The sequence below is a fragment of the Pseudoliparis swirei genome, chromosome 4 (assembly GCF_029220125.1).
Source record: "Pseudoliparis swirei isolate HS2019 ecotype Mariana Trench chromosome 4, NWPU_hadal_v1, whole genome shotgun sequence".
Taxonomy (NCBI): Eukaryota; Metazoa; Chordata; class Actinopteri; order Perciformes; family Liparidae; genus Pseudoliparis; species Pseudoliparis swirei.
The window spans coordinates 29,252,953-29,277,649 of NC_079391.1; the positions used below are offsets into that span (position 1 = coordinate 29,252,953).

Consider the following 24,697-nt stretch of genomic DNA (forward strand, 5'->3'; position numbering starts at 1 on the left):
CAGGCTTCCCTTCTCCCCTTCTCCCTAAAGCCTCGTCACACGCTGGAGGAGGAATACAAGCGCCTCTTGTCTTTGCCGTCATAATTCTGCTCCTTTTTTTTTTTTTTTAAAAGCTACAAACAAACTGTCACCGTTTTGTAGCCTAAACCAACAAATACAGAGCCTGCTTACAAATAATAATAAAAAATGGAGAGCGATGCAAATGTCTTTTTCACTTTGGTATCCATAACAAACGAGGATATTTAATTCATCCCGTCCTTCATCCCCTGTCCTAACACACACACACACACACACACACACACACACACACACACACACACGCAGGATTATTTTAAGCAACTTGATCTGAAATTTAAGGGATTTAATCCTATTTTTTGATTTCCAGCCACCGTGTCACATCTTTAAAAAAAGTCAAGATACAGATGTTGACCTCTGCGCGTGGCGCTCTGGTTTTCTGTGAGTTCAATTACAAACGGTAACAAATTCGGCCATTATTTTGGGCAGTGTATAAACTACTCCCGGGGGCAGCTGCAGTGGGCATGGTGGATCACTGCTTGCTCTGCTGTGAATCACAGGATTAGGCTTTAAGAGACTGTGGCTCACCAGATTCACTGCTACTGAACTCACGACTACTGGATATACAGGACTCTTGTGGCATGAATTAAAGATTATGTTTTACTGCTTTTCAGCTGAAGCTCAACTGATGTCCTCTTGAGGAACATGACTCGATTGCGGTGGAGGGTAAAGCTACCTAAATTCAGTTCATCCACATTTGTCTGTGATCAACTTTTATGGCTCCGTTTTACAACATAAACTGTATAAACAAAATCAAAATAAACATTTCAGGAGTGAAGTTCATAATTCACTGTTTTTCTGATAGTTTCGGCAGCTTATTCATCTCACATATATTGACAGAACATTTTGAGTCAGCACGCCATCTGATTCATTTAATGTACAAATAGGACAGACTTCAGTCTGGTGAGTTGTCTGAAATGAAAGCCCATGGTTTCCAGGCAACTGTGTCAAGAATATAAACCAAATTAAGCATCGTCCGACCATCTCCGGCGGTAATACTTTGGCATTAGCTCGTCAAATTGTCATCAATAATCTGAAGCAGACAATAATCCTCTTACAGATCCAGGAGAAATAGTGACATCGACAGACACACCTTGCAGTATTTCTTCACAGCTCAACTTGCTACTGTTTTGCTGGGCAGATAGCCAAAAGTTAAGTCACATGAGTTGAGTTTTTAACTGCATCAATTACTCCGTAAAGATAAATAGGCCCGCTATGAGCTAAATGCTTTATTATTATTTTTTATTATAAATAAATGTGTTTTATTTCAACCAGACAAAGAATGTATGCATGTCCTTGTCCTGGTGCTCTACAAAATGTTGATTTATTATGTCAATTTATTTATATTAGTACTGTTTTATATGTTGTGCATTACTAATGTATTGCATTATTCTCTAAGGAGATATGCCACTTATGACCGCCATCTTTGCTTGGGTTAAGAAAAGAAGAGCTGCATCAAGTTTGAGTGTAAATCTAATTTATTATGAAAAGTCAGAATATTTGTGTTTTGAGAATATGGATACAAACAAATTTAAAAGAAGGGGAAGTGTTGCCAAATTATGTTGAGGTTAATAACTTTAATCACCTTTAATTAAGTTGTATAAGTTTTAAATGGAAAAATGTTGAACATATTCAGTGAGTCACATATAAAACATATTAAGATGAGTCAGAAAAACGTCGACTAAACTCAACAATAGATTTTTTTTAACGACATAATGTCAGACTCGTTGTTCTCATTGGGTTTGGCGCTAATTGGCGACCTCATTAACTCTATTCATGTGAAACATCGAGAAGCTGAACCTTTAATTGCACAGACCACAACAGGTGTGTTGTCGAGCTCAAGTTAGCGTTAACTTGTTAATAATGCATTAATAATAATAATAACAATATATTCGTAATGTGCGCCATATCGGAGCACACCTGCGCTGTCGTGAAGAAGAGGAGGTCGCCTCTTCCTCGCTGATTTTTCGATCCCACGCCACATCTTCGCTGCCGCCGTCGGAGGATCCCAAACCTGCGCGAGACTCCGCGCCCTTGTTTTCCGGGGAGCCGGTGAAGAGCCAGCCCTTCACACGCGCTGCTGCTCCTCTTACGGCCCGTCCGTGGTGAGCAGAGAGCTGGCCGCGGCGGAGATTTCTCCTTCTGGTCGGGGTCTTTATCTTTTTTTTCTCCTCTCTCTCTCTCTCTCTCTCTCCACCGACTGAACTCCCCCTCCCTTTTTATTTTTTTTTAAAGATATTGTTTTCCGCGCTTTGACGCACACCGGAGGAGTTAAAGTCGAGCGCGCTGGTGCTCAGTCGCCCGCAACAATCTGTTCGTCCTTTGCGCGGCGCCTCCGTGGCAATGGATTGATTTCAGTGAGGGATTTTTTCTTCTTCTTCTTTTTTTCTTCTCTCTCTCTGCTTCGACCAAGTTGAGGACACCGTCTCACTAACCCGCGGCTCTCTCTTTCCCCACAGCTACATGTTCCACCCGGACGGTTTGAAAAGTACCTGGCTGCGGATGTTTCTGCACATTTTTTAGGACTTTGAACTTTTTTTTCTCTCTCTCGCTCTCTCGCTCTCTCTCTCTGTCTCTCTATACCTCTCTTTCTCTCCGCTTGTGTATTTTGCAGGAGGTGGCCGGGGGGGATTTTAAGGATTTCCCCGTTTTTTTCCTTCTTCTTTGGTGAAGCTACTCCGGGGTTCCTGAAGCCTGCAACGATTTATTTGTGAAAAGTGATGGCCGAGCGAGGAGCTCTGCCGCTCCTCTCTCTCCTCTGTCTCACCTTTCTCTCCACGGAGACCGCCGCGGCAAAGCATGTCGACAAAGGTAACGCAAAACCCAAATGACCCTCTTTACGCCTGTTTTGCCACATATTTCTGCTTCTCTGCGCATCGAATGGACACATTAACTGACATTGTATCACGACTTGTTATTATTATTCTTTTTTTTAAAGGAGAAGAGGGGGGGGGGGGGACAAATAGAAAGGGGCACACGGGGAATGCAAGCTGTTGGCTCTGGAAGTCAGACATGGAGCTATAGGGAGCTAATTGTGCTGCGTTTAGGGGGAGCTACTCCTCCACCATTTACGCAACTTTAAAAGTACAGACCCGCTATTTACTCCCGGACCAGTCCTGTTTAAAGCAGTAAAGCCCCCCCACACCCCCACCACACACCCCGGTCCTTTTGTCTGCATGGAGGCTCATTGAGGCAGAATGCTGAGAGGTGTCTCTTTCACATGATTCCTAGATATGCGCCGTGCAATTAGTTGTTTCACACATTTTCTTTTTTATGTTGGTCTTTTGGGGTTCTGCTCTTTTTTTGTATTTTGTTGTTGTTGTAGTTTCTTTGAAATAACATTTTTTGGAGACTTGATATCATCCATCTGCATGTATTGGAACCAGCTATGTGGTGGCCATGGGCATGCTTAAGGATCATGGCAGGTTCTTGCATTTAATAATTAATAAAAATAATAATAATACACAGTCATCAGTGCTCACTGTGGGGAAATAATAAGCCAGCATCATCAGTCCACCAGACATCTCATTACCCGGACGTCAATACATGCTTAGCTGATGGATAAACAGACCCTAATTCATTTGCTTCTGGTAATTGTTTTGAAGTGAGGGGGGGGGGGGGGCTCTTATTCCAACTGGTGGCATTGTGTGACGAGGAGGATCTTTCACTGATATTCAGTAGGATTTCTTCAAATTGGAGGTATTGATTCTAGTCCATGTTTTTTTTTTTTTAGCATAACACACAAATTGGGAAGCCATGCGGGGATACACATGTCCAGCAGTCACTGGGGAGCACAGCTCCGACCCAGATCACAAACTCCATCGTGACATTCACATCTTTATGATTTTAGGCTGCTAGATGCTATCAAACACAGCAGCATGTGGTGTGGAACACTGTAAATACAACTACTCTTGCGCAACATAGCCCAGTCCCCCCCCCCCCCCATCATTCTTGTGATATGCAAAGTGTGAGCTTTTTGTTTAAAAAATAAATACAAACAGGCAGTCCATGTGCCTTTTGAAACATTGTTTTTTATTTGAAAAAGAACGGATGTGCATAGAAGACGGGCCCTAGAGTGTCAGGCCTGTGCTAGCTGTTGGTCTCTCTTGTGTGTGTGTGTGTGTGTGTAGCCTGATGAAAGACCCTCTCCTGCATGAAAAGCGCTCTGCAGTGGTGGAAGGGAAGATAGAGAGGGAGAGAGAGAGAAAAAATAAAGCGCCCCTCCTTGGCTTTGCTGGAGATCAGTACAAAAGGGAAAGATGGGGGTAGGGTGAAACAGGCCCACTGTCTGGAAAGTAATAAAACCAGGAGATTAAGGGGACATGGGAGTTCCTTTGGGAGCTCTGATTGATTCCAGAGAATTGGACTGAGACCCACACGCAGAGAGATTCTCAAATTACTAATTGTGGGGTCCCCTTCTCTGAAAATATCTGTTTATTCAAAACACATTGGCTGTGGCCAGAGCCTATCTCTCTCTCTCTCTCTCAAAGTTTCCATTTAAAAGTTTCAGTCTCACTTGGTTTGGGGGCGGGGCATATAGAATAAATGGACAGTCTCACTTTTTTTGCGTCTTCTTATTTAAAATAAACTGGAAAACTTCAGCTGAACTTTTTCCATTTGTACCACTTCCTCCTCTGAGGCTTTTTAAAGGAGAAAAAAAAGTCTCAAAAGAAGTTTTGCTTTTGCAGATAAGTCCCTGATAGAGGAGCGTAAAATCCATTTGGGCTCTCTATCTTATCTCTGTAATCCTGCCGGGAGGGAATAGTGGGCTGATTGTCCTCCCGGCGGACAATGCAAATAACTCGCTGCCATGTGTAAACATTTCAAACCTCTCTGCTCTGACGGACCTCTCGCCAGGGTGTTATCCTCGCGGACCACCTCCGATGTGAGACTTGATAAACAACCGGCGTTTTCTTTGGCGCATTCAAGGTCTTCCCTGTGGACTCTGCTGCTAAGAACATCATTTACCACCTTTCTTTGTGCTGTTGTGTATGGAAAAAACCCCGGTGGTCCTAAATCCCAGATTGTGTGTGTGGGGTGGGGGGGGGGGGGGGATTAAAGTCGGATTGAATTCATCCTGAATTTCAAGAATCTTCCAATCACCGCCTTCATTTCAGAGTCATCTGAATGCAAAGTGAACTAAAAAGGGTTTCGCCTCTCGCCATTTGCACAAATATAGATATATATTTACAACTTCATCGCCGGCTCGAAATGGAAGCGTCTTTTCCACATCGTCTCGTGGCGAGTCGAGAGGGGGGGGGGGGGGGGTCGTGCAGAGTCACCTGTTGCCTCTGCCACATAAGCATATGCTGTTGTACTGATCAATTATTTATGAGTTCCAATCCCCCATAAAGTCCTAATGACCTCCATCCACGAGAGACGGATAATCACACACTTGGCCGAGTGTGTGATTCATCTGAATCCCTGCCCCTTCAAATCAGAAGCTGCTGGTCTGGCGTGCTGACGTCAGCAGTTTGGGAACACGGTTGGTCAAATAACAACTCGTCTGTGGAGGCGGCGATTATTGAAATAATTCGCCCTGGCTGTCGCAGCAGTTTGTCACGCGTAATTGGCAAGGCGGAAAGGTAGATCAATATCCTCTGAAATGGATTTCATCGCGTCTGTTGATGCATCTTTTTTGATGAGGGTCATCGTCCGCTTCTCGTTTGCCCGCGACCATTGTGTGAAACCAAAAGGACGGGTGGCTGTTGTTTCATCCAACGGGGCCCCGCTGCACTTTGTTGATCTGCTCGTATATTGCTGTTATATAAATCTGGTTGAAATGATAATTGGGTACCAAGTCGATGCCAAAATGTTGAAAGCATGACAGGACTAGCTTTTCTACATTACTGCAGGTATGGGGGGGGGGGGGGGAGGGGGGGGATCAGGGCTCATGACTCAAGTTTCTTCCTGTTAACTCGCGAGCTTCTGTGATATTCTATCTTTTGTCCTCAAGCCTTTCCGGATCAGTGCGTCTTACCAAATACTACTAATAATGAGCATCATACTGTATACTGAGATATTTTAAGAGATGGTAATGGTACTTTGAAAATCTCGTGCCATTGCCACCCTAATTGTTGTAATAATCGTCTCGTAAAGTAAGCAGATGCTCTTTTTTTTGCGAGGGTGAATTATCGTGATGTGTTAATGTCATCGTGAATTAGTTTTTGGCCGAGAAACTTCAGGAATTGGGGGATTATGTGTAAACGGGATTTCTGCGTCGACGTTGTGCAAAACGATCCACGAGGTCCGATCCCAGTCCTCAACGCATCCCACCGCCATGCAGCAGCTGCTTCTCTGAAGGTGCAACGCCTGCACACCAGATTGAATCAACATGAATTCTCTCTCTACACTCCATACATTTTACTCCGGTATTTCTCCGCGTGTTTATTGATTGCCGTTGTGCACGTGGGTTTTCAAACGGCTTCTCTTCCCAGCGTTGCCGGCCCTCTGTGTATTTCGAGACGCGGCCCAGCCGCTTGCTTGTGATGGTGTGCAGAGGAAGTGCTGTTTTTGAGTTTGACAGAAGCCGAGGGGGGTCACGGTCTAAAAACCCAGAGCGGATGACGGCCAAGTCCGCGGTTTCTGCTGCCTTCCACCAAAGAAGAAGAAAATGCCTCCAATCTGAGCCGTTTCTGGGCAAAGAAATAGGATTGAAGTCTGCTCCTCCTGTCTCTCCAACGAAGTCTTTCTGCCAGCTGCTGGCTCCGAGACCGTTCTGTGGCTTTGAAAGACTTTCTGAGGCCTCTGTGACGTTTCAACCACATTCAGTTATTTATATTTTCTTTTTTGTTCATTGTTCTTTGCACTGAAAATAAGTTTCTTATTTGATTTTGCAAAAAAATGTCCAATACATTCGGATATAGGAAAATATATCAGAATTTTAATTTCAACGGTATTGCACATGTATGTATGCATGTTCTATACACGCTCCTCTGTGTTTTACACTCTCTGGGGTTGGGGTACGACAGGTGGCGTGGGCTGAATGTGCTGACATCGGCGTAAAACACACAGAAAACTATTTGGGAATGCTGGAAGAAAATTCCTCAGTTCACTAGCAATGCTAGTTTACTATTTTTAAAGTTCCTCCTTCATAGCAGCAGCTCCTGGTCCACCAAAATCCATCAATTCTACCTGGACATTGTATAAAGGCTTTTATATATATATAAAACACTTGCAACTTCCACTAATCGATTTCCTGGGAGAACTCTGCTCCCCGGATGCAGGAGAAGAAAAAGAAAAACTTTGAGCGTGTTGCAAATGGGGTACGGGTGTTGTCCAGAGCCATCCAGTTTTCCTCTGTACTTTTGAAAGCCGGCCTATTAGGTGTTTTATGATTGGTCGGTTCCCCTTTTTTTAAAAAGCCAAACTTCTTTTGACCCTCGGTAGTGTCCCTGCTGTGACGGACGCAGCAGCACCTTTTCCAGTCCGGCTGCTCTGCGTCTCCTTTGTGTCTGACGGCCCTTTCATGTTCCAAAAAATATATATAAAAAAATTCCCGGGAATTTTAATATTACCGAGAATAAAGCTGAATCCTTGGAGGCTTTACGGGAACCTGAGGGACGCTACTTCAACAATAGTGTAATCTTTTTTTCTTCTTCTTTTTTTTACTCTGACATGGCTGTAGATCTGTTTGCCTCACGGATCCTTTCAAGTTCTCTTTTTTTTCCCCTCCTCCTGCTGTTCAGGCTGCCCTGTTCCGCTGTGATTGAATGATGCTCGGGCTTAATGACCACTGAGGGGAGCAGGCTCTTTGCCGTTTCCATGGAGCCGACGCACATTAGCAGCAGTGCGAGCAAAGCACACAAAGAAGACGCCGAAACTCTTGTCTACGTGTCAGCAGGAGTCTAGTTTGCTGCTTTTTAAAAATCTTTATTCAGCAATAAGGCGACCTCTGACGGGCTCCGCAGTTACACAAACGCACCGCCGTGTTGAGGATTTGTGGCAGAATGTCGATGAGACTTTGTCTTGGACATTTTTTTTCTATTTTATTTAGCATCTGATTGGGGTTAGATAAGAATCTTATCAAACGCTCACACTAAAACATCTCCGCACGCATTCCTTTCGGCCCGGCATCGTTTTCACACTGCAAGCGGGCTCGCCGTTGCACATGGAGGGTTATGTCGAACCCCAACAAACAAACAAACGACGTACCGTTATGACACGCAAATACTAGAGCGCCGCTGTTTACTGAAGCTTCAGTATGGCCCCGGAAAGACTCGTCCAGTGAAGGTTGTACGAGGAGCCAGTAGGAGTTCTTCGGGACAGTGCGGCGTTGTCCCGTCCTCTTTTCCCCCCCCCCCTTTTTGTTTTTTTTTACTGCATGCGGACAAACTGCAGCAGTCGAGCTCCCCGAGTTTCACTGCAAGTCCCGTTCCAACTGCAGTGTGATGGCAGCGAGGGGTATTGATGTTGGATTTGAAGTAGTGCACTGCAAGCGAGGAAGCATTTAACCCCCCCCCCTCCCACCCGGCCCGGCAATTTCAAGCAAAAGCCCCGAGGCGACGGGGGCTCCACGGCATCGTTTCCAAAAGGGATCGTTGCGTAAGGGGAGCGGGACGGGGTGCGACTTTTTTTTTCTTTTTTCCTCCAAACTTTTGCTATTTTGGTTCTGCCGAGCTCCTGTCGCGGTGTCTCCTGTCGGTAGCGGCAGCTGCACCGGATTATGACACATGCAAGCTGTGCTTGTCAGATGAGCCCGGACTAATGAGTGCAAGGCTCTGTGATACACTGAACTGCTTTTACAGCCCCGGGGGATGGGGGGGGGGGGCATATTACGAACTCTCGCCATTAGAATACAATTGAGCCTTTTCAAGAAAACAAAAGAACCTTCTTGTTTTTCAAATCACTGACTTTTGAGTGATTTCTAACCACTTCAAGGACGAGGCTGGGTTTGTTTTTGTGTTTTCTTTTCATTTCAAGTTCTCGTTGTTGGCCTGGTTGACGTCCTTTAAATCAAATCTCGATATTCCAGCACAGACGCATAAAGCATGTTTGTGCTGACTGCGTGAAATACGACGTGGGATGTTTACGTATCCACAAAGAGATTCTCTCCCCGCTGGCATTATCTGCCGATGGCATCTCGTAAACTTGTAAGAATGACAAACTACTGTCGCATAAAGACGAAAATCATTCAAACACTTTTAAGTGTAATGACTCAAACGGGAAGCCGGAGCACTTTAGAGGGACACGTGTGCAGCTCAGGCTTTCTATAATTAGCCCCAACAAAACATATGGATGGTTGACCTTACGTTATCCCACAACGCATTGATCTTTGCAACTCTTTACCCTCAAGAACTTCGAATATAATCAGTGCGGTGTATATTTTCTGTAATTATCAGACGGCTGATTTCATTCCTGGCAGCCGGCCCACGGCATAAATGAAGAGCGACGTGTATTCTTCTTCTTCGTGAGACTGATTTTCCTCCGTTTCGGTTGCGCCGCCTCTACCCGCTGCAGTTCAAACATCCTGCGTCTCTCCAGATGAGAATTCCTTCTCTGCCGTCTTATTGGACGACGTCCAGCTCGCGATGGATTAACACGAGTCTTCTCCGCGGTGCAGTGCAGTCGTTGAGTAGCTCGCGCTTCAAAGATGATGCATGCCGGCAAGAATCAATGCAACCTTCCAATATAAGGATTTGTGTACATTATACATAGTGCAGCTTGACTCTCGGTATTCCCTGGGCTTGTTTTTCATATTTGTATGGACCCCGTGGCCTTCAGATCGCTGACGGAACCATTTCATGCACATTAACTTTAGTTGTTTCTGACCTCCAAACGTTTTCCTCGTCACGTCACTGCCGCTGGGGTCCCCTCGGTGTGTGTGTGTGTGTGGGGGAGAGATCTTACACCCGCTCATAAAGTATCATTCCCCCACGAACACACAGAGCCTCTCAGCCTGCGTTGGCTCAAAGGGGCTCTTCATGTGCTGAGGGCGTGGGGGCACAGAGAGAGGATTGTGAGCGCGGCCCAGTGGAGCTGGCGGCCATCATCTTGTGCCGGGCCTGTGGCTCTTGGCCGCTTTGGACATGGTGGGATGTTTGTTTGTGTGTGTGTGTGTGTGTTTGGATGGGTGTTTGTATGGGCGTATGCCACCCATCTGGGGTTGAACAGCTGTTTTACCAACGAGGTTCAGAGAGTTCCCTGGCTTTAAATCACTTTCTGGAATAAAAAAAAAAGAAGGTGTTTACCTACTTTCACTGAGAAGAAATTAAATCATTTTGATTGAGCCGCGAGTTTATTCTGTATAGCGGCTACTTAGTAAACGGTCATTGATTCAGTATTATGCGGTTAGCACTTATTTTGAGGAACAAAAAAAACCAAAACAGGCGGGGTCGGAAAAGCATGCATTTAATTGCCTCGCCGCTTTTATTACTGCAGGCAAAACTGTCATTGTACAGATCTTTATTTAGATAATGACAAAATTATAACTTTCCACACAAAGAGCTCGACTGGGTTGTGGCTGTCAAAAAAATATCTGCTCATGAAAAGATTTTGTAAGATTTGCATGAATCAAAACCTGATGTCTCCCATTGGATGATACACATTCAATACCATTGGCATGTTCACTACCACTGCTCAACCCCTCCCACTATGTCTAATTATGGTTCTTTCTTTTTAAAATAGAAACTTGAACTTCAAGCCAAAACGATTCAGTTTCAGTGTTTTCTCCATTGTTTTCATGGCAAAAGCTCCCGTGTCCCGTTTCTACAGTGGGAATGCATAGAAACCACTTCACCTTCAAGCATGGTCGGAGTGGTATGTTTTTTTAAGGCCTCGGCGAGAACAGAAGGCGTCATCTCTCATTTATTTATGTTCTTTGGTCCCACGCCGTACTTTTCCACGGCTGTCTCGGCAGCAGCGTTCCGGATTGTTGAGTTCCGTTCAAACAGTTTAGAGTTGAGGCCGGTGGAGGCTCGCTCCCAGTCACGTACACATCAACACGTGTGCCAGTTCCTCTCGGAGCCTCTCCGGTCAACCTCCCAGGTTTCTCTGTTGATCTCACCTGCTGCTGTGGTGACCCCCCCCCCCCCCTTCAGCCCCCACACCACCTGGAAAAAAAACCCCGTCTCCCTCTGTAACGGATCCCCATGTATCATTTGGCGTGAGACTTACTGCTGGTGAACTTCTTTATTTTCTTTCTTTCGGTGTATACAATTGAACCAAAACTCTTTCTTAAATACCTCCTTGTCACCACCGTAAGAGCATTAGCCTCATACGGGACCATTCAAACTATTAAAACTTGACATGAAATGCGCATCCGTCCGTAACATTTAGCCGTACCGTCAAGTTTTTATTTTTACTTAAAATAAATGTGCGCTTCCTTTTAACATTTCAAAATAAAAGTCTGATTTAGCTCAAAGAGGAAGTAGATTAAAACATATACAACATCATTAAAACAATACAATATAAAAAGGCAAACATCAAAACCAATAAAGCAGATACAAAAGAAGGCAATCAACACGAAACAATAAACCTTTTAAGGGGTTATTTACACCCTCTATTAGCCGATGTTCCTGCTGCTCAATCCGAGCTGCAGTCTCTTTTTTGAAAAGCTCAGCCTTGGATAGAGGCTCTCTTTGTGGCTCCACTCACGGCAGCGACTCCTGACCATGTTATTGGAGCCGGTTTCCCTCCTCAACTCTTGAGCTCATCTGAAACTAACGGAGGTCAAGAGAGGCAGCGGAAATGGGAGAAATTACCGCTGTCAGCCCTTTTAATACACACTGCCATGATGTAATGGAATTGGCCGTCTCTTTTGATTCTGCTTTCCTGGCCCTTCACAGCTCAATGTGTCCCTCAGCAGCACTCACTTGAAATGTGATGGCCCTTTTTTTTTCTTTGCTTCAATATAAATATTAAACGCCTTCAGAAAATGCTAATTGCTCCTTGAGATTTGATTTACTGTATTGTGGTGTTGAAAAAATTCTCTTTTTATACTGTTGATGAAAATGTCATGGGCTGTTTAGAATTACAATATCATCAACGAAAGCTTCCGGATGGGTCTTTGCTTGTGATTCCGACAATAGTGATGCACTGAGGAGTGTGGATGCTTTTTAGTGGCACTTGAACGTCACCTCCTTATGGTATTTCTGTAATTTGGCTTTCTTGAAGAAACGTTACTTTCTTGATTCTTGTGAGTTTGTCCCCGCAGTAGAATGCACTTATTGTAAGTCTCTTTTGATGTGGAGTCAGCTAAATGACATGTAATGTGGATTCCGACCCACGGGCCTGTCTGGGGAACATGATCATCTCGGCTCGTGTCTGTTTTTATGGAGTCTGATAAAAGACGAGGGTCGGCTGTGATATGAAACTCAAGACGGTGAGAAACGGGTCGCCGACACGACGCGGAGGGAGATTGCACGATTGTCACATTGTGAGCGCGCGTCCTCGGCAGCGCTTCGCTCCCTTTCGATGACATTCTCGGGGGCGGCTGCGAGCGCGGAGACCAATCGCGTTCACGTTCTTGGGCGCCGTGCCAGGATTACACGCGGCGAGCGCAGCCGAGTGGAAACCCGAGAGCCGCATCTGGGACGCCGCGGTCTCCTCGAGCCGTGTCTAAATACAGACGCGACCTTCCTCCCGTCTGATGAGGAGGAGGATGAGGAGGATGAGCAGATGAAGGCACGGCCGTAAGCTTCTCGAGGTGAGGATGCTTGAAGTGTGCACGAAGGGCAGCGATGGAAAGCAGCTGCATGAATTCCCTCTGATTCCATAACCAATGTCCCCTGAACCTCGACTCTACCCCTCCCACCCCGCCCCCACCTCTCAGCCTGTGACAGGTCACTCTGTCACGCAGCACCAGCATGGATGGCGGCCAGCAGAGAGCACCTGCAGAGGGGTAGCAGGCAGGCGGGCGGCATTCCTTCACAGGACCCCGAGACACAGATGTCACACGAGACACGGGGGACGTGTTCGCGGTGGGGGAGGGGCCAGGGTGGGCCAACGGCAGGGGTTTTGGCATGGTGGGGCCAGTAATGGGGTGGGATAGCAGGCCAGCTGCTGCCAGCTGATTCTTAATGAGGTGTCCCATCAAGAACACGGGGAGATGAACATTAATGAGGACAACTCGTCCGTTCCTTTATTCCCTCCATATGGGCACACAGGAATTGGGTTTTTTGTCCAGGCCTGATTGAGAATTTCTTTCCTTATTGCTTTATCTATTATTTTTTGGGGGGATTGGTTGATTCATTGTTTGGTCGGTAAAGTCAGAATTTCCTAGAATCCAAGACTCAAGGAAAGGCTAAAGATATTAAATGTCCTATGGTTGTATGATATTTTATGACCGAGAAAAGCAGCAAATTGTTACAACCGGTATATTTTTTGCATTTGCTTATTTTTCCTTGATAAATCGACTCCTAAGTAATCGATTCTATGAATTGTTGACGAATTGTAGTCTGTAAGCAAGTGGGGGAAGGCAGAGCCCTTGAGGGGGTTGACGGGTGGTGCAGTGTGCAATGCGTGGTTGTTCTAATCGCATTGTTTGGATGTAGATAATTAAATAAATGCATATGTTGAATTACCGGCCAGTATAACGATCACGTGGATGCAGCGTGACTAAGGATTCAGCAGAAGTGTTCAGTTCCTCAATGAAACGTGACACGGCGCTCTTCAAATGTGAGCTTTTCCACATGAACATGTAATGACCATGAGGTAGAACCATTGAGAACGTGAATGTGAAGGACAGTACGCTCTTCAATAACCTATTTTTTTCCTTCTTTCCTGCAACAAACAGTCAAAGTGCTCAATTTACCAGTTTTGGAAAGAGCAAAAATGCCTTTTCTGCTATCCTACTTCATTTACCTGGAGGGCCTAAATTAGTCCTGAGTGCATAAGCATATCATTCAAGCTCTCAGGACACCTGCTGAACAAATTCAATCAAAGAACGTACGTCTGTTTGTGCCATATGCCGTGTAGTATTGCAGTGACGTGAAGCAAGTCTAAATGAAAATTCACCCAACGTTATCTAATTAAGCAGGTGTGAAAGCAGCTTAATTCAAGTCGGCTTTCGGCGCTTCTCGTCGCTCCGTGTGAAGCAACGGTCCATTCAGCCGGCAGACGGGAATACTTTCAGGAATACTTTCCTCCTCTGAAAGAAGATGTCAGAAGTGGTCTTGAGTTATAAAGGCCGGCTTGTTGGGGGGGCTTTTTGTTGCGGAGTGACGGGGGGGGGGGGGGACTTAATAATGAAGCTCTCTAACCCAATGAGCCCCTCTTCCCCTTCTTTGTCCCTCTCCCCCCACAGTGCCACTGCATTCCCAGCTTGGCGGGGCAGTGTCTCTGGGCCAGGGCCATGTCACGCACCCCTCCTGGCCCCAAGTGACCATAGCGGTGGGGGGGGGGCATGGGTTCAAATGGGGCGGTGCACGGGACTCGGTTCCCCCCCACACCGGCTACGTCGGTAATTAATTTCTTCGGAGAAATAAATTGGCCGCCCTCGCGGTAGCGGGCCTCTTTGGCTCTGGCTCGTGATTACTGCCCCGGTCCCCTGTCGGCCCGTCCCCCTCACAGACTTCAAAGAGGAGGCGAGGATAGCCCCTCCTGGCTCAGCGCCGATAGCGAAGCGCTCGGAGGACATTCCTCGCGTGCTAGACGGGGAGAGGGGGGGGGGGGGCTGTGTTTCTGCCAGTCGCACACATACCTGCGGTTCACGTGTACGCCGTGGAAGGTTTACCGTGTTAACCCGTTCTCATATTTGAGAAGATGACATGAGATGCAGCTGGTGGTCCTGAAGATGGGTTCTATGGCGCTTCTTTCCCGCGAACAATTCTGTATTTCCCTTTTTCTGTTAAGGACATTTTACACGCGTTCAAAAGGTTGTTTTGTTCCATTATCATCCTGCGCTTATGGGTCGGCTCTGATTTACTGTGCCATTCAAATGTACTTAAAGGAACACATGCATGTCGCGCTACCAAGAGTTTGACTTTAAATATTTCGATCTCTGGGCTTTTAATGTTGAGATGGCACTTTGTTGTATTTAACGAAGCTTCTCTCGGAGGCTAGAAGTAAGAGGGAAACGGTTAGTCTCGCCCCAAAAGCCAGCAACTGGTTTTTTTCCCAGGGCAAAGTTTATTTTTTCGCAACGAAAGCTAGCGCCCCAAAGAGTCTACTGGAGTTGGTTCAAAGGCCCCATGAAATGACTTCTGGGCCCAGTTGTTGAGCAAAAGTGACCTCCAGCTCGTCGGCTAACTGCTCTTTTATATTCAATCGTGATTTAAATACACACACACACACATCCTGTGAATGCAACAGGAGTTGTAGTGTACCGTTTGATGTAGGTGGCTGGCTTGTAGTCGGTGTTAAGTTTGAATGGGAGCATCACTTTTTTTGTTAGTTTCTCTGACAAACTTTTCCACAGCTACTTAATTAAAGCGCGGTGTGTTGTGTTTTTTTTTTGGGGTTGTGTTTTTAGTTTAACGCGGCAGCGGTCCGTATCGATGAGATTTCCTGAGGGGAAACACTTGTGTGAAATGCAGGAAGCCATTAGGAAGCCGGGGACTCGTGTCTCTCCCCGCTGAGTAAATAGTGTCTGGGCCGCTCCCCATTTCATCCACTTTTGAATGAGCACTTGTAACAATAATAGCAGGAAATGAACTGTGCTCGCACGGGAGCGTGCAGGATGCTCATTGTGCCCCTAATTGACCAAACTAGGTTGGTTGAAAAAAACAACAACAAAAACTTCCATCTTTGTTGGTTTCTAAAATAGCTCGACAGTAGCGCTCAGTAGGTGCGGCCCTTGTATGAAATGTTGTTGGGCTGTTTCAACCGCGTCTTAACTGACCCAGTTTGTGCCTAATGCCGGTTGCATCGCTGCCATCCAGTGGATAACACTGTGGTGGTGGGGGGGGCGAGAGGAGAAGAGAAGAGTTGCTATATGAGAAAACAAACCCGTCACCCATTGTTGTCATGCCGCGTGCACTTTGTGAATCCATTCGCAGTCCTCGGGGTCAACCCGTTCACTGGCTGCAACATCCTCATTGCTCTCTGTGGAATGCAGGTGTGTGTGTGTGTGTGTGTGTATGTGGCGCGTCGCCAGACGGCGTCGCTTAAGCCGTCACCTGAGAAGCCCTGCAGGGGAAAGTTGTTTTGCCCTTGAGTGCAAGAGCGTCTTTGAGCTGACCTGCATTCAGAAGATTGGTAATGTTGTTGGGGTTTAGATTACTATGACCGATCCTAATACTCACGAGGCAACATTCATATGTGTGTGTGTGTGTGTGTGTGCAGCAGTCGTGCCCACTTTCTCTCCATTAGCTGTCTTTTTTTCTTCTTCTTCCATGAGCGTCTGCGAAGCTTTAATGTAATATGTGGCAATTATACACCAAGAATCCAATGAACCGGCTTCCAGATTGCCATTCTGGTTTAATTGTTGGGTGAGGGGGGATCAGCGGGTATCTGGCCCACATTTCGTGCTTCGTGTAATTGATATTTGGTTTACCCCCTAAGCAGGTTAGCATTGCGGCTTTTCCCAGATTAATTCCAGGGGTCCAATCCGAGCGGGGCTGACCACTCGCCGCGCATCATCCCAACGGTCTGCTTTACCTGGGATTTACGAGCATGTGAAAAGGAAATGAGATCAGAGGTGGCGATAAATCCTGCGGCTTAAGCTTCCCTCCGAGAAAATGAGATGCACACATGGCATCGTCAGCCACCAGACGCTCATGTCCTCATTTCCGACGGATTGATTTTGGGCGCTCGTGCGACGAGAGGCGCGGCGGTCCTTCCCAGCGGAGCTCCGTCCACTGATGTCCGTTGGGGCGACGCTATTGTCACATGATGCGGGTTTGCAGGGACTTCTCTGCATCGGGGCCATCTTCCCTATTTTTATTTTGTATTTATTTGTCGCTGTAGTCCATTTAGCCTGCGGGGTGGACGCGTGAGGCTTTGCCCCACGCTCGGTCCCCGAGTCCCAGCAGATTCGCCAGCAACTAATTTAAGGGTTGTTAAGTGATTTAGCGTCTGTTTTTTATTTATTTTTATGGGACCCTAGCGAGCCACAACTCCTCCTCCCTCCGCCCGTCACTATCCGTGCCCGTGGCGTCGAGGCTCGCGCTTTTGAATTTCAATCAGCCCCTGGATTCATTGTTGTGTTTTATTTGCAGTGGGTGGGGGGTGGATGGGTTGGATCGGGTGTTGGCGGAAGCTACTGGTTGTGTGCGCGTGTCAATCAAATATTCAGTGTGACCAATGGGCCGCTCATTGGAGGCGAGTTTGCCGTGTTCTCAAGGGGCACACGGCTTTAACTGCTGCCCGCGAGGCGAACCCTTCCCTCGGTTCTTCACACATCCCCCCCCAGCCCCTCGTCATCCTCCTCGCACCGAGAACACAGGCAGCACAATCAATAACCGCCTCCCCCTCCTCCCTTTCCCCACTCCTCTCTCCTCCGACTCCTCCTCTGGTCAGCCGCTCTGTGCTTTCCATTTATCAACCGTGCGTTTGATGTTGCTTCATCATTCTCTGTCCCCCCCCCCCCAACACCTCCATGTGTGTAATTGCATTAGATTGGTCACGGCGGTGCAGTTATATGGCCCCGCCCCAGCTGGTGTCGGGCCAGAGGGCTTCTTTCCATGTACCTGCAACACCAGACATTAGCTTTAAGTGTCTCTACCGCATGGTGTTGTGGTTCAGTGGCTCCTCCATTGTGTCTTTTATTTATTAAAGATGGTTTTCCCCTTTCCTGATTTCCATTGTTCCCGCCACCCTTCTCACCAGGCACTGAGGCTGACGTGTTGAGCTTTTATTCAAAATCAAACCTCACCAGGTCTGTTGTAAAGGATGAGTGGAAATGAGGGGGGAAATAATCCGGTGCGTGCACATGCTCTCGGACGAAAATATTCGTCTGGAAAAATGCATTGGGCATTTATTTTTTGTTATCGTGTGAACGGGGGACGAGTCGAATGGCTAAAATGTATATCTAGTCAAGTAGGCTGCGTTTCACTTGGTGGTTGAACGTGGACATCAACAACAAACCAGAGGCGGAGTCGCACACTGGAATCTGAGCTTTATTGGCAACAGTACCAATGAAGCTCAAACCCCATTTTGGTGTCATCACATCCCGTCATCGACTCACGAGCAACTTGTTGTGTTGAGGATAATCTGTTAAATGCAAGTGTTGTGTTTGAGGAAAGCTGTGTGTGTGTGTGGGATGTACTGGGAGAGGACTGTGGATATAGTGTGCAGAGGAGCACGGGGAATGAGAGCGTCTTAAGTGAGAGGATCTGTCGTTGTCGATTACACACGCACTGCAACCTTGGCGGCCACATTAGATCTCTTTCTCCGTACACCAAACCACCATTAATAATGGATACGGCTCTCTAGCTCCCTTTGCCCTCCTCCTCCTGAAGGCGTCTACATCCCCACCGCCCTCTTCCCTACCTCCATCCTGCTCCGGCCTTCCCTTCCCTTTGCCCCTCCCCCACACACACACACACTGTTTCAGCGGTGCGAGCCTGGAGCCGTGGCAGGTGTGCATACATCATCGTGGCGCTGGCCACACACCCTGCAGCACCCAAACAGTCATCATCCGACAGACACAGCCACCTTTTCTTCTTTTCTTTTTTTTGCAGCCGCCGGGTATGACCGGGTTTTTTTCTTCCGATGAGGACGTTTTTTGTTTGTTTCTCTGGACGGAAACCTGCAGACAACAAACGAATGACAAATAAGATATTGCAGAGTTACTGAATGAAAGGGGAGGGAAGTGCATACAGGCTATTGTTGACACGTCTGCGTGCACAGGCTTGTTTTATTCATATTAATTTTGATTGTCGCTTTACTCGTGCGTCTGTCATTTGATCCCAGATAGCGCTCCCTAAACGCCAGCTTCTCAAGCTTTTTTTAATGTTCTGCTTTTCTCTGCTGTAAAGACGCAATACACAGTTCATCGGGTTCTTTTTAATCGTTGTCTGAATGCCGAGGAATCCTCACAAAGGGAAAAGGACGGCACAATTTCACAGCAGTCACACGTCAACTGAATTGTTTGTGCTGTCCATCGATGCGACTTTAGCAAGCGCACACCGATTAGTTAAATACGGCCTGTGTTACTTTATCACGTTTTCACCTGCGACGCGGGAATGCAGAGGTTTATTTTGGAATGCAGGAACATGACATCCCCCCCTCCCTCACACCCTTCGGCAGGGCAAACAAGATGGAGGAAAGGAGATTTATATACCTCGAAGAACGACATAATCCGGTTTAATTTTCTATTTGCGGAAAAGTCAGAAGACCCGTCGTGTGGATTTAGAGCCATAGATGGCACAACAGTTGACACGTGTGTGTGTGTGTGTGGCTTTTGAAAGGCCCTAATGCCACGCTAATCCTCTCACCGTGATGCATTAAAGGTACACGTGTAGAACACGGGCCTCGTCCTCTGCAGTACTTTTAATCTGACTGAAGTCGCTACTCCAACTAGGAAGGTGCGGCTATTATTCATGAGCCGCGAATCCTATCTGAATATTATTTTGACGCGGCCCCAAACCGATCGGTCCTCTGCCTTCTGAATGTGCAAAGGAAGTCACGTGTGTGTGTGTGTGTGTGGCTGAGTGGGTAGTCTATTTCCTTTCAGCAACGCCTCCCAACGCATCAGACTCCGGTCTTGGTTGGATCCCCCTGTCATAGATTGTCACGCTCAAACCGGAGTACAACACACGCAAAACAAAATCGATAACAAAGGGCAGAGGAGGGCGGCAAGACTCTCGGCTAACGGGCGCTCAAAGAGGGGAAATCGTATCCGCCGGCCGCTTCTGTGGGATTATCCTCATGGGCTGTAGCGGCGAAACGCCACTCCCCACCCGAGTGATCACTCGCGTGGCCGTAATGCCGTTTAGCTTCAGCTGGAGGTCTCGCCCTCTGCTGACCACGTGATCAAAACAAGCGTGCTTTGAACAAACACTTTCTCAATTGCTATCGAGTAGCTGCTGGGCTTTTAATTTTTTTTTTTTTTTTAATGGGCTTTACAGTTAAAGCGGTGGAGGCGGAGCCTCCGCGTGCATGTGAGATAAACAGATGCCTGCGAAGAATTCTCAAGTGAGTTAACACCCCGCAGAGGATGCTGGGAGGACGGTGCGTAGCAGGTGGAGGAGCAAGGGGGGGGGGGTTTCAGGCTCGGGAGCGTCGCCCATCGGAATTTGTTTTCCCATTTCCTCACGGGAGCGTCCTCCCCTCTCCACCCGGGGCAATCTGTCTTCCTGTCATCCTATTGATCCCCTCCGGCGCTCATTAATATTGGTAAAAGACCATTGAGCTCGAGACGGGGAGGCCAGCGGTTGCCGTTTGGGGTGTACACGGAATGAGTTGAACGATTCATCTCGCCCCCCCCCGAGAATTATACGTAGAATTCCTCGTAGACCGGCTCGGAGGGGAGAGCGAGCTTTTTGTTTGGAAAGAAGCTTCGCCGCCGTGGGCGACGGCGCCGTGCCAATGCACCGGCGGAATATCCTCTGCGCGGCCGGCTGCGGAGGTGCGCCGGAGACGTTTGACCGTGTGCACGCGGAGGACAGAACCCTGTGAGGAGGAGACTACATGGAAACAAGGGATTCTAATCTCCCAGCATCAAGTGGCCTTGCTAAAATCAAACCGGCTTAAAATCACTCTGCTGAATGTCAGCTTGCTATCTGGCGGCAGACGCTCCCCCCTCTGCAGTTTGCTTACAAAAACGGGAGTGGGCGGCGGCTTCAGAGGCATTTTGAATTGTTTCTCGTCGGCTGGAAATTAGACGCGTCTCAAATCCACTCGGAAAACTACATGAGCGTCCCCCCCCCACCCATCTGATACCGTATTTTGATTTGAGTTTCATTTACATTCATATTGAATTTGTTGTGTGCCATATGCTCCCCGTCGTTGTCATGGGATACAGGCCGTTTTTGTTGGGGAGGCAGCTGAGCACATTTATTTGTATTTGTTTTAAGTGATGAGATCAGACCCCCCCCCCCCCCTCCCTATCCCCCAAGACGGGGGGGGGGGGGGTACATGTTAGATAAAGCCAATATGTCCCCTGGCTTCCAAGCGGCTCCAACAGGTTCTCGCTCGGCGTCACATGGCGAATGAAACGGCAACTGAAGCTACTCCAGGGCCCTTTTCACCGCGTCAGTAAATCTCTATGTGCGTTCGCTATGGGTGAGAAGTGACTGTGATGGACGCAGATGTCACCGGAGACTCCGTCCGAGGCACTTGCCAGGCGGCGGCGGCGCCACTATATTAGTGTATTATATACTCCGGCGCAGTAATTGACGGCGGCGTTTACTCGACGCGGCCCCAAAACACACTTACGCCTTTCGCCACCTGAGATGGTCTGTCAGGATCCGTCCAGTCGGGCCCTCCTGAACTAGTTAGTAAATCAGGGCCTTTGTGAGGGGCCAGAGGAATTGTCCATTAATAAGCACTATGCCTAGTCAAGTGGCACAGGAAGCGCAGGGGTCAGGCCCGCCTTCCAATCATTATACCTCATCCACTTCCTAGTAAAAGGCCCCTAGCCACTCAGCCACAGGTCGCCATGGAGACCCCGAGACGGGGGGGAGCGCGCGGTGGGGGTCGGGAGTAGGAGAGCGGCGCAGACGACCATTAGCGGGCCCATTCCGCGGTAATTAATGATCATCCCACTGGCTCGAAAAATCAGGGCCGGGGGAAAAACAGACGCGCTCTCTCGGAGCAAATGTCACCGTGGCACGAAATGTGTCTGCGGACTGGAGAGGGGAGCGGAGGTGGGTTTTTTGTTATGGTTGGAATAAAACGGTGACAGGTTGCCGGGAAAATATTAAATGTTGGATGGTTGGTGGTGGGGAGGCGGCGGGGGGGGGGGGGGTGATTGATGTGAAAGTGATTCATGGTTTGGGAAGGATGGGAGGGATTGTGTGCACGGGAATAATAGTTTCACATTTGCATGAACATCCGTCGGCACATCGGTCCGTCTTCTGTGATCCAAGGACAACAACTTGCAAAGCCCGCTTTTTTTTCTTCAAACATTATCATTATTATTTTGTACCCGTGCGATGGCGAATGCGACCCCTTTGACTGGCGTCCGTCTCGCTGAGGTGATCGCTGGTCTGATGGAGCTGCGAGCGCTCTTCACGTTGCCAATGCGTAGCGCGCGTTATTAGGGTTGTAATCAAATCTGGGGTCTGCGCGCCCCTCGGGGGGGGATTTTCAGGCAGCCAATCAGCCAGCCACAGGCGGCTTTGAAGTGCCCGGCAGACCAAACTACCCATCCCCCGCCTTTCTCCCCCCCTTTCTTTCTCCCAGAGCAGATAGCTCTTTTCCCCCAAATGTGCATACACTCAGACACAAAAGCAATTCTGTGGGCAAATAACGGATGCAAACAAATTGCCACACAGATGCCCGTGTTTGAACATGCTGACGGACACACACACACACACACACACACACACACACAGCAGAACAATCTGTGGCACGCAAACAAAGGCTGTTGCCACACCATTCAGTGAGGACCGGTGCTGCTCATCCTGATGAGCATGTTGTGTGTGTGTGTGTGTGTGTTCCCACTCATGTTGGCCTCACAACCCACACACACACACACACATCACTGGCGCCACACCTTTATCTCGCAGACACACTGGGCAGATTAAAATGTGTCCTGCCAGTCTGATACGCGGGCCAGGCTCGGGATGTGATTAAAATGTATAATTGCTTGTTTTTTGCCGATTTCCACGAGGTGTGGCGTTTGAAGGCAACATGTTTATTGTCACCTGACACGTAACACCCTCACAGCTCTGTGGCGCATTTGTTTGGCTTGTTTTTGGGGTATTTCGTGCTCATCCAGAGCACATTGTGATGAGCTGTGGCTCGGCGGTCGCTTTAATTTCGGTCATTATTATCGTCTGGTATTTTCAGCCCTGGTACGATTTATACGATTGCGAATGGATTCAATCTTGAAGCTACTCTTTTATATATTATCACCTGTATTTGTAGCTAAAGTTGCCGTCTGAAAGGAAGATGAAATGATACAACTGCCCCCTTTAATCAGTCGATTAAGAAGACTTATTTTTATGAGCACATCTGATTTTTATGAGCACAAAGATTGTCCCTTATTCTTTGTGTAGAAACTCGGCAACACTTGCAATAATGTTCCTAGTTTCTAATTCTGAAAATATGAAAGAAGAAAAACAAGGTTCCACTGAACATCTGTCAGCCTCTCATTGATTGGAGTATATTTAATATAACACTGAAAGGGCATTAAATTCAACATATTAGACGCATACACTACGATGTGTACATTAACCGAGCTGACGTGGGTGGAGGCCTCGCTCGCGGTGCGTTGCTGACGTACAGTCGGTCCAGTTAGTGATACAGGCAGTGGTTCTGGTTCTGGTTGTTGTTCTAGTTCTAGACATACCTGCTGAGGTTTGCATTATTCTCTGTTGCACGGCAGCAAATTCGAGCATCACGCCTGTCACCCGTCGACTCGTCCCCCAGGCGCTATCAGTGCTCAGCCTCTCTCAGGCATGTATGTACACACTGAGTCCCACTCGCCTAATCCCTCCCTCTCTCTCTCCCTCTCTCGCTCTCTATCTCTCTCCTGGCTGCACCTCTTATTTATCTATATTTCGCTCCCTTTGCTTTACCTCCCCCTCCCCCCCTCATTCCCTCTCTCTTCTCCGCCTTCCACGCTATCGAAGCCAGTGGAGAGTATTATCACTGAGGAACCATACTCTCCTTGGCTAGGCTAATGCAGAGCACACACACACACACACACACAAACTAAATACAGTGTATACACACACAGAGAGAGAGCAGCCTTATCAGCACCGGCTGCTGTCAGACCCTCAATTAATTTTGTCATTAACCGAATCCCATTACCCCCACTGCAGTCGCAATGCCATGGCGTCTCAACCTCACACGGGGAAGACACGCTTGGATTGTGCACTCTCACACACACACACACACACACACACACACACACACACACACACACACACACACACACACACACACACACACACACACACAGGTGCCAATTCCATCCTTTCTCACTGGCATCCATTTACATCCTAATGATGGCAGTGAATCCCCCAGTGCGATCACGCGACCTTTCACCCCCTCCCCGTGAGTCACTGTGAGCATGTTCAGGTCCGCGCAGCCAATCTGCCACCAGATAGTGAGGGAGGAGGAGGAGGGGTGATGGATGGGGGGATGCAGACGAGCATGGTGAGGAAGAGCAGGGGAGGGAATGAGGAAAAAGGAACCCAGGGGGTTATTAAGTGATAAGAAGGCGCATGTCACGCAGAGGCGAGGTGGGAGAAATGGAGCCGCAATCCTCCACACGTCGCCATTTGTTGTATTTTTATATTTATATATGTTTTTTGACCTCCTCACCAGCTGATGTGTTGCTGCAGCCCCTGGGCGTCATAGGGACCAGTGGGGAAGCTGTTTACTAGACTCACCCGCTCATTTCCTTTCAAAGGGCCCAGCTCGTGCCTGATGCAGACCCCCCCCCCCCCCCGCCGCCAACTCCATTTTGAAAGCCAAGTGTTCTCCTTCGGACGTTGTGACTGGTGGAGATGGTGATCTTGGCCTTCGGGGGGCACACGCGTCCTTTTTTGGGGGGAATTCAAACTTTCCGAGTTTGACTTCCAAAAAGTGCTGATTTCTTGTTATTGTAACTTGAGTGACTGTT

General features: G+C 47.8%; 1 protein-coding gene across 9 annotated transcripts in view; it reads left to right on the plus strand.

Moving 5' to 3' along the window:
* Positions 1-2,144: 2,144 nt before the first annotated feature.
* The window catches only part of neo1a (neogenin 1a), a 145,103-nt gene continuing 122,550 nt past the window's right edge, over positions 2,145-24,697 (plus strand). For 8 of the 9 annotated variants that reach the window (XM_056412133.1, XM_056412131.1, XM_056412130.1 and 5 more), the window contains exons 1-2: positions 2,204-2,432; positions 2,535-2,886. In XM_056412133.1, coding sequence (XP_056268108.1) covers positions 2,796-2,886 — 91 coding nt within the window. In that variant the 5' untranslated portion in view covers positions 2,204-2,432; positions 2,535-2,795. Of the gene's footprint in view, positions 2,433-2,534; positions 2,887-24,697 lie in introns of all 9 variants that reach the window. The other variant, XM_056412129.1, reaches the window with a different exon arrangement.